This window comes from Oncorhynchus masou, unplaced genomic scaffold (genome assembly GCF_036934945.1).
Source record: "Oncorhynchus masou masou isolate Uvic2021 unplaced genomic scaffold, UVic_Omas_1.1 unplaced_scaffold_8758, whole genome shotgun sequence".
NCBI lineage: Eukaryota > Metazoa > Chordata > Actinopteri > Salmoniformes > Salmonidae > Oncorhynchus > Oncorhynchus masou.
Window position 1 is genome coordinate 207 of NW_027015220.1, and position 10091 is coordinate 10297.

The following is a 10091-nucleotide window of genomic DNA, read 5'->3' on the forward strand; positions in this document are numbered from 1 at the left end:
CAATGACTGTATTATCTTTCTCTCTCTCAATGACTATCTTTCTCTCACTGACTATCTTTCTCTCTCTCTCGCAATGACTTATCGCTCTCTCGCTCTCTCTCTCTCTCAATGACTGTTATATTTTTCTCTCGCTCTCACTCTTTCTCAATGACTATTAGTGTAGAGTTAAACATTAAGCAACAATATTTCAACATACTGTAAACTCTAAGTCACGCTATCTCTCACAGTCTCTATAACTCTCTCTTCCTGTCCCTTCCAGTGACTCTGTACAACTGTTCTGTGGGGCGTTCTGACTGTAGCCAGTGTCACACGGCGGACCAGAAGTATGGCTGTGTGTGGTGTGGAGGGGACCAGTCCACCTGTCTGTACGGAGACTCCTGCAGCGAGCCCCTCGAACAGACTTGCCCCGCCCCCGTCATCCATGCCGTGAGTACCGTCCGTCCACCCCCCCATCCCCCCCGTCAAGAACTCTATCATTGTATTAATGCTCAACACTTTTTAACACTTGACACAGTGTCATAAGTGTGACAGATGTAATTATCTTTGTTGATGTTCACTAGAATATTTCTGGCTTAACTTCTTGAAACTCCCCATCCCGGATCCGGTATCGTGACTAAAGCCTCAGGCTCATTAGCATAACGCAACGTTAACGATTTCTGAAAATCGCAAATAAAATGAAAATAATGCGTCTGCTCTCAAGCTTAGCCTTTTCTTAACAACACTGTCATCTCAGATTTTCAAAATATGCTTTTGAACCATAGAAATTGACTAATTTGTGTAAGAGTATGCAAAGCTAGCATAGCATTTTGAGTAGCATTTAGCACGCAACATTTTCACAAAAACCAGATAACCAAATAAATAAAATAATTTACCTTTGAAGAGCTTCTGATGTTTTCAATGAAGAGACTCTCAGTTACATACCAAATGCGCAGTTTTTCCTGAAAGCGTCTGTGTGTAGGAGAAATCGTTCCGTTTTCTACATTGCGTCTGGCTACCGAAACGAACCGAAAATTCAGTGACCTACAACGTAAAACTTTTTCTGGATTAACTACATAATATCGACCGAAACATGGCAAACGTTGTTTGGAATCAATCCTCAAGGTGTTTTTTCACATATCTCTTCATTGATATGCAGTTTGTGGAAGCTTGCTTTCCTCTCTGTATCCCATGGAAAAATACTGGCAGGTGACTTTTGCGCACCAATTTCGGCGCAGGACACCGGGCGGACACCTGGTAAATGTGGTCTCTTATGGTCAATCTTCCAATGATCTGCCTACAAATACGTCACAATGCTGCAGACACCTTGGGGAAACGACAGAAAGGGCAGGCTCATTCCTCTCGCATTCACAGCCATATAAGGAGACAATGGAAAACAGAGCCTCAAAAATCCTGCTCATTTCCTGGATGCCGTCTCATCTTGGTTTTGCCTGAAGCTCACGTTCTAGGGCACGCACAGAAAATATCTTGGTAGTTCTGGACACGTCAGAGTGTTTTCTTTTGAAAGCTATCAATTATATGCATAGTCGAGCATCTTTTTGTGACAAAATATCTTGTTTAAAACGGGAACGTTTTTCATCCAAAAATGAAATAGCACCCCCAGAGCATCAACAGGTTAACTTAATGGAATGAACCAGAGTCATTTATAGAGATATAACTCTGGAATTACTGTTGTAATCTTATTGTTGAGTACGAGAAAGAATCAGTTCTAACGTGTTTTATACTTCTGTGTTAGATTGAGCCCCTGTCTGGACTGGTGGAGGGGGGAACCCTGCTGACCATCTCAGGGTCCAACCTGGGCCAGAAGGCTGAGGACATCCTGCACTCTGTCACTGTGGCTGGGGTTTCCTGCTCTGTCATCCCCCACCTCTACGAGGTCTCCTCCAGGTATGGACTGTGAAAGGGAGATACCTAGTCAGTTGTACAACTGAATGTGTTCAACTGAAATGGGTTTTCTGCATTTAACCCAACCCCTCTGAATCAGAGAGGTGCGGGGAGCTGCCTTAATCAACATCACGTCTTCGCCGCCCGGGGAACAGTGGGTTTAACTGCCTTACTCAGGGGCAGAATTACAGATTTTACCTTGTCAGCTTGGGCATTCAATCTAGCAGCCTTTTGGTTACTAGTCCAACGCTCTAACCACTAGACTACCTGTCTCTGTGTTAGGTGGGGGAGGAGGTCAACGTGAGTGTGATTACTCCTTCCGTGTGAGATTACTATGATTCATAATTATCCTGTATCTGTGTGTGTCCTCTGTAGGATTGTGTGTAAGACCAAAGCCAGTGGGGGAGAGAAGACAGGCCAAGTGTCAGTAGAAGTGAGCGGGGGAGAGTTTGGCCTCTCCAGCCAGAGGTTCAGCTACCAGGATCCGTTTGTGATGGAGGTGTCCCCACAGAGGGGTCCCAAGGCAGGGGGCACGTCCCTGACCATCACTGGGAGGAACCTGCTCACGGGACGCCCCTCTGACATCACTGTCACCGTGGGAGGAGTACAATGTGTCATGTGAGTGATTATGAAACTCACTCATGAACACACATAAAGAGAGATTCAGATACATAATCCTGTTCACTGTGCTGTACTTCTGTTCTTTATCTCCCCCTTCTCTCCTCCTCCCTTCTCTTCTCCTCCCTTCTCTTCTCTCCTCCTCCCTTCTCTTCTCTCCTCCTCCTTCTCCCTTCTCTTCTCTCCTCCTCCCTTCTCTTCTCTCCTCCTCCCTTCTCTTCTCTCCTCCTCCCTTCTCTCCTCCTCCCTTCTCTTCTCTCCTCCTCCCTTCTCTTCTCTCCTCCCCCACTCCTCTTCTCTTCTCTTCTCTCCCTCCTCCACTCCCTCTTCTCCTCCTCCCTTCTCTTCTCTCCCTCCTCCCTCTCTTCTCTCCCTCCTCCCTCCTCCTCCCTTCTCTTCTCTCCTCCTCCCTTCTCTTCTCTCCCCTCCCCCACTCTCCTCCCTCCCCCCTTCTCTTCTCTCCTCCTCCCTTCTCTTCTCTCCTCCTCTCTCTCCCTCCTCCCTTCTCCTCCTCCCTTCTCTTCTCTCCTCCTCCCTTCTCTTCTCTCCTCCTCCCTTCTCTTCTCTCCTCCTCCCTTCTCTTCTCTCCTCCTCCCTTCTCTCCTCCTCCCTTCTCTTCTCTCTCCTCCCTTCTCTCCTCCTCTTCTCTTCCTCCCTTCTCTTCTCTCCTCCTCCCCTTCTCTCTCTCCTCCTCCCTTCTCTCCTCCTCCCCTTCTCTCCTCCTCCCTTCTCCTCTCCTCCTCCCTTCTCTTCCTCCTCCCTTCTCTTCTCTCCTCCTCCCCTTCCTTCTCTCCTCCTCCCTTCTCTTCTCTCCTCCTCTCTTCTCTCCTCCTCCCTTCTCTCCTCCTCCCTTCTCTCCTCCTCCCTTCTCTTCTCTCCTCCTCCCTTCTCTTCTCTCCCTCCTCCCTTCTCTTCTCTCCTCCTCCCCTCTTTCTCCTCCCCCTTCTCTTTCTCCTCCTCCCTTCTCTCTCCTCCTCCCTTCTCTTCTCTCCTCCACTCCTCTTCTCTCCTCCCCCACTCTCTTCTCTCCTCTCCTTCTCTTCTCTCCTCCTCCCTTCTCTTCTCTCTCCCCCTCCTCTCTTCTCTCCTCCTCCCTTCTCTTCTCTCCTCCTCCCTTCTCTTCTCTCCTCCTCCACTCTCTTCTCCCTCCCCACTCCTCTTCTCTCCTCCCCTTCTCTTCTCTCCTCCTCCCTTCTCTCTCTCTCCTCCTCCCTTCTCTTCTCTCCTCCTCCCTCCTTCTCTCCTCCCTTCTCTTCTCTCTCCTCCTCCCTTTCTCTTCTCTCCTCCTCCCTTCTCTTCTCCTCCTCCCTTCTCTTCTCTCCTCCTCCACTCCTCTTCTCTCCTCCCCCACTCCTCTTCTCTCCTCCTCCCTTCTCTTCTCCTCCTCCCTTCCTCTTCTCTCCCCTCCTCCCTTCTCTTTCTCTCCTCCTCCCTTCTCTCTCTCCCTCCCCCTTCTCTCTTCTCCCTCCTCCCTTCTCTTCTCTCCTCCTCCCTTTTCTTCTCTCCTCCTCCCTTCTCTTCTCTCCTCCTCCCTTCTCTTCTCTCCTCCTCCCTTCTCTCCCTCCTCCCTTCTCTCCTCTCTCCTCCTCCCTTCTCTCCTCCTCCCTTCTCTTCTCTCCTCCTCCCTTCTCTTCTCTCCTCCCTCCCTTCTCTTCTCTCCCTCCTCCCTTCTCTTCTCTCCTCCTCCCTTTCTTCTCTCCTCCTCCCTTCTCTTCTCTCCTCCCTACTCTTCTCTCCTCCCCACTCCTCTTCTCTCCTCCCCCACTCCTCTTCTCTTCCCTCCCTCCTCCCTCCCCCACTCTCTTCTCTCCTCCCCCTCCTCTTCTCTCCCTCCTCCTCTCTCTCCTCCCTCTCTTCTCTCCTCCCCACTCCCTCCCTCCCTTCTCCCCTTTCTCTCTCTCCTCCCCCACTCCTCTTCTCTCCTCCCCCACTCCCCCTCCTCCCCACTCCTCTTCTCTCCTCCCCCTCCTCTCTTCTCTCTCCTCCCCCCTCCCTTCTCTTCTCTCCTCCCCCACTCCCTCTTCTCTCCTCCCCTTTCTCTCCTCCCCCACTCCTCTTCTCTCCTCCCCCACTCCCTCCCCCACTCTCTCTCTCCCTCCCCCACTCCCTCTCTCTCTCCCCCTTCTCTTCTCCCCCACTCTTCTCTCCTCCCCCCTCCTCTCTCCTCCCCTTCTCTTCTCTCTCCCCCCTCCTCTCTCTCCTCCTCTTCTCTCCCCCCACTCCTCTTCTCTCCTCCCTTCTCTCCTCCCCCACTCCTCTTCTCTCCTCCTCCCTCCTCCCCCACTCCTCTTCTCTCCCTCCCCCACTCCTCTTCTCCCCTCTCCTCCCCCACTCCTCCCCTCTTCTCTCTCCCCCTTCTCTTCTCTCCCCCACTCCTCTCTCTCCTCCCCCTTCTCTTTCTCCCCCACTCCTCCCTCCTCCCCCTTCTCTTCTCTCCTCCCCCCCTCTTCTCTCCTCTCCTCTTCTCTCCTCCCCACTCCTCTTCTCTCCTCCCCCACTCCTCTTCTCTCCTCCCCCAGTTTATCAGAGGCCCAGGATGACAGTGTGGTGTGTGTGACGGGCAGCAGCAACAGGACGGGTGATCACCGCGTGACGCTTCACTATGGCAACAGCCAGCGCCACCTTCACGAGTCAGCCTACAGCTTCACCCCCAACCCCAACATCACCCAGGCCGCGCCCGCCAAGAGCTTCCTCAGGTGTGTGTGTGTGTGTGTGTGTGACCTCTTACAGATCTATAGATGTGTCACTTGAAGTGAACTGAAGTTGGTTTACGTGAACTTCGCTTAAGGGAACGTCTTGATAATAATTATCTTAAGTTGAGTGGACTTCACCCCACTGGACTGAAACACTCGAGTGGACACTCAATATGGCCACAAGTCTGACCATCACAGGACATTAACTTGAATGGGAATTACCATTCTAGTAGTTATATGTCTACGTTCATTATGAAACATTGTCCTCCTTATCTCTGTGTGTAGCAGTGTCTGTCTGGTCCATCTAAAGTTGAGTCCCTGGCCCCACTCATACATAAAAATGGGAGACTGACTGAACAAAACATTAACACCTGATCTTTCCTTGACATAGACAAACCAGGTGAATCCAGGTGAAAGCTATGATCCCTTATTGATGTCAATAAGGGATCAATAAATCCACTTCAATCAGTGTAGATGAAGGGAGGACACAGGTTAAAGAAGGATTTATAAGCCTAAATTCAGTGTCCCTGGCCCCACTCATACAGGTGTTGTGACACATCTCCTCCCTGTCTGTTTGTGTAGAGGTGGGTGTCTGCACTTTGTGTTGGGCCACAACCTTTTCGTTCTAGTAATTGTATTTCTATGGGTTTGTGACATTTCCTCCCATCTCTGTGTATAGCGGTGGCCGTCTGATCTTCGTGTCGGGTCACAACCTGGATGTGGTACAGCAACCTAACATGTTGGTCACTGTTTTCCCCTGGGAGTCCATCCCCCAGAGGAGAAGGAGGAGGAATGGAGAAGAAAGGGAGCATGAGACAGAGGACAAGGTGCTGTGGAGGCATCGCAGGATCGTACCGGAGCCCAACTGCCCTGGGGACCCAGTCTGCTCCATCATACAGGTGTGTGGTGAGGGAAGGAGAGTGTGTGGTGAGGAAGGAGAGTGTGTGGTGTGTGTGGTGAGTGTGTGGTGAGGGAAGGAGAGTGGGTGGTGAGTGTTTTAGGACTGTATAGATGAAATGTATCTTTCTCCTGTATTTTGTAGAATCTATTCTAAGGAGTAATATTGTAACTTTTTTTAAAATATTTTTTATTTAACCTTTATTTAACCAGGTAGGCCAGTTGAGAACAAGTTCTAATTTCAACTGCGACTTGGCCAAGATAAAGCAAAGCAGTGCGACAAAAAGTTACACATGGGATAAACAAAAGTACAGTCAATAACAGAAAAATCTATATACAGTGTGTGCAAATGGAGTAAGGAGGTAAGGCAATAAATAGGCCATAGTAGCGAAGTAATTACAATTTAGCAAATTAACACTGGAGTGATAGATGTGCCGATGATGATGTGCAAGTAGAAATAGTGTTGTGCAAAATAGCGAAAAAAAGTCAATAAAAACAATATGGGGATGAGGAAGGTAGTTGGATGGGCTATTTACAGATGGGCTATGTACAGCTGCAGTGATCGGTAAGCTGCTAAAGTTAGTGAGGGAGATGTAAGTCTCCAATTTCATAAATTTATGCAATTCGTTTCAGTAATTGGCAGCAGAGCACTGGAAGGAAAGGCGGCCAAAGAGGTGTTGGCTTTGGGGATGACCAGTGAAATATACCTGCTGGAGTGCGTGCTACGGGTTGGTGTTGTTATGGTGACCAGTGAGCTGAAGGCGGAGCTTTACCTAGCAAAGTCGAATAGATGACCTGGAGCCAGTGGGTCTGGTGACTACTATGCGCGACGAGCATACAGTCGCAGTAGTGGGTGGTATATGGGCCTTTGGTGATAATACAGATGGCACTGTGATAGACTGAATCAGTTTGCTGAGTAGAGTGTTGGAGGCTATTTTGTAAATGACATCGCTGAAGTCGGGGATCGGTAGGATAGTCCGTTTACGAGGTTAGTTTGGCAGCGTGAGTGAAGGAGGCTTTGTTGCGAAATAGGAAGCTGATTCTAGATTTGATTTTGGATTGGAGATGCTTAATGTGTCTGGAAGGAGAGTTTACAGTCTAACAGACACCGAGGTATTTGTAGTCGTCCCATATTCCTAGGTCAGAACTGTCCAGAATAGTGATGCTAGTCGGGCGGGCAGGTGTGGGCAGCGCGTCGGTTGAAGAGCATGCATTTAGTTTTACTAGCATTTAAGAGCAGTTGGAGACCACGGAAGGAGTGTTGTATGGCATTGAAGCTTGTTTGGAGGTTTGTTAACAGTTTCCAAAGAAGGGAAAGATGTCTACAGAATGGTGTTGTCTGCGTAGAGGTGGATCAAGGAATCACCCGCAGCAAGAGCAGCATCATTGATGTATACAGAGAAAAGAGGCGGCCCAAGAATTGAACACTGTGGTACCCTCATGGAGACTGCCAGAGGTCTGGACAACAGGCCCTCCAATTTGACAAACTGAACTCTATCTGAGAAGTAGTTAGTGAAGGAGGCGAGGCTGTCATTAGAGAAACCAAGGCTGTTGAGTCTGCCGTTAAGATTACGGTGATTGACAGAGTCGAAAGCCTTGGCCAGGTCGACGAAGACGGCCACACAGTACTGTCTTTTATCAATGGCGGTTATGATATTGTTTTGTACCTTGAGAGTGCCCGAGGTGCACCCATGACCAGCTCGGAAACCGTATTGCACAGTGGAGAAGGTACGGTGGGATTCGAAATGGTCAGTGATCTGTTTGTTAACTTGGCTTTTGAAGACTTTGGAAAGGCAGGGAAGGATAGATATAGGTCTGTAACAGTTTGGGTCTAGAGTGTCACCCCCTTTGAAGAGGGGGATGAGCACGCAGCTTTCTAATCTTTAGGAATCTCGGAAGATACAAAAGAGAGGTTGAACAGACTAGTAGTTTCTACCCTGCTGCCCTCCATCTTGGGTTATTTAAAAGTGCTTTGTGACAACTGCTGATGTAAAAAGTGCTTTATGAATGCATTTGATTGATGGATTGATTTACTCCTCCCCCTCCTCTATCTCCCTCCACCAGTACATGGAGCGTTGCGAGGTCAACTCGTCCAGTCTGATTCTGTGCCGGAGCCCGGCATTGGAGCCCCTGTGTGGGGCTCACAGGTGGACGTGGCCTTCCTCCTGGACAACCTGCGCTTCCCGTTTGGTGCCGTCAGCCCCAGGGGGCATTTAGCTATGAGCCTAACCCCGTGCTGCACCCGCTCAACCAGCAGGAGCCCCTCAAGCCCTACCGCTACAACCCAGGAAGCTTTATTCAGCTGGAGGTTAGCGTTAGCCGCTAGCTGCTACTCTCTCAACTTGTTAAATAAGCTGCTGGAGGTTAGCATTATCCGCTAGCTGTTACTCTCTCAACTTGTTAAATAAGCTGCTGGAGGTTAGCATTGTCCGCTAGCTGCTGCTCTCTCTTGTTAAATAAGCTGCTGGAGGTTCATTATCCGCTAGCTGTTACTCTCTCCAACTTGTTAAATAACTGCTGGAGGTTAGCATTGTCCGCTAGCTGCTACTCTCTCAACTTGGTAAATACGCTGGAGGCAGCCAGCTTCAGGCTAACAGCATGTACAGTTGACAGCTGGAGGTTAGCATTACCCGCTAGCTACTACTATAAAGCCAAGGCAAGGGGATAGAATGGAAATGATGTCTTATTTCTATATTTTATTGCAAGACATTCCACTCAACTCAAAGACCTTGCAGCTGAAAGTTGCAGTCGCAAATAAAACTTTCATTCTATCCCCCTGTCTGTTTAGTGGAAGGCTAGACTCCCTTGAAAGATAGACCTGCACATTGGGGAAATAGAGGAATGTTCCAAATAAAAGGAATACAGAAGTTTTGATTCCAGCATGATGCTCAATGTGGTAATATCTTCTCTCTTTCGCCCCTCTTATCTCATACTCCCTGTCTTTCTATGTCTCTCTCCCCTCCCCAGGGTGAGAACTTGGACCTGGCCATCTCTAAAAGAGAGGTGGTGGTGTTGGTGGGGGAGGGGGTGTGTGTGTGAAGGCCCTGACCCGAAACCACCTGTACTGCGAGCCCCACCCCAGCAGCCCTCCCCGGGACTCCCCAATGGCGGAAGGAAACGCGGGGTGCCGACCGCTGCCTGAGTTCACTGTGAGTCCCACTTCCGCCTCTGCAGTTCCTTTCCCTGTACGCACTGTCCTGAGGACAAACATACACATTACAGTACACAAGATGGATAAGAGCATTCATTCCAACACAATAGGGCTGTGTCTAAAAACATTATTAGTTGTCAAATCCTTGCTTCCTCTGTCCTTGTTACCTCCGTTCTCACTTCTCTCAAGGCGCAATGGAGAGAGGATCCAAGGTCCCTCCCTCGGACCTTGTCCTCCAATGCGCTTTGAGAGCGAGATATTGAGGAAATAAAAATGGGAGGACTGAGTCGACAGTAAGGTTTTCTGATAAAAGCACGGTTGACACATCTCAGTAGTCTCTTTTGGCTCCCTCACCCCCATTTTGAGGCTAATTAAAACTAACTTAGCTTGTACAGCCTAGCGCCATAGCAGATTGGTCTGTGTGTGTTTCCAGGTCCACATGGGCAACCTGAACTTCTCCCTGGGCATGGTGCAGTCTTGACATCCTCCAGCCTGTCCACCTTCCCCCTGGAGGCCCAGGTAGGGGTGGGCGTGGGGCCTCCATCCTAGCCCTCATTGTCCTCATCATAGTGCTCATCTACAGGTATGTGTGTGTGCACAGGTATTTGTTTACGTGAACCTTCTTTATCTTGAGATGAGTTCAGTTCTAATGTGTGTGTGTGTGTGTGTGTGTGTGTGTGTGTGTGTGTGTGTGTGTGTGTGTGTGTGTGCAACAGGAGGAAGAGTAAACAGGCTCTGAGGGACTACAAGAAGGTTCAGATCCAACTGGAGAACCTGGAGACCAGTGTGAGAGACCGCTGCAAGAAGGAGTTCACAGGTCAGACCCCAACACTAACTAATCCATAAAAATA

General features: G+C 49.5%; 1 protein-coding gene across 1 annotated transcript; it reads left to right on the top strand.

The window, feature by feature from the left end:
• Window positions 1–259: 259 nt before the first annotated feature.
• LOC135537948 (plexin-B1-like) lies at window positions 260–9721 on the top strand (the record flags this gene model as incomplete). Its single annotated transcript, XM_064963955.1, has 8 exons — window positions 260–426; window positions 1733–1884; window positions 2257–2499; window positions 5019–5195; window positions 5872–6091; window positions 8154–8279; window positions 9057–9116; window positions 9674–9721. Coding segments are annotated over 8 exons (1193 nt in total), but the record flags the coding sequence as incomplete, so codon positions are not given.
• Window positions 9722–10091: the final 370 nt, after the last annotated feature.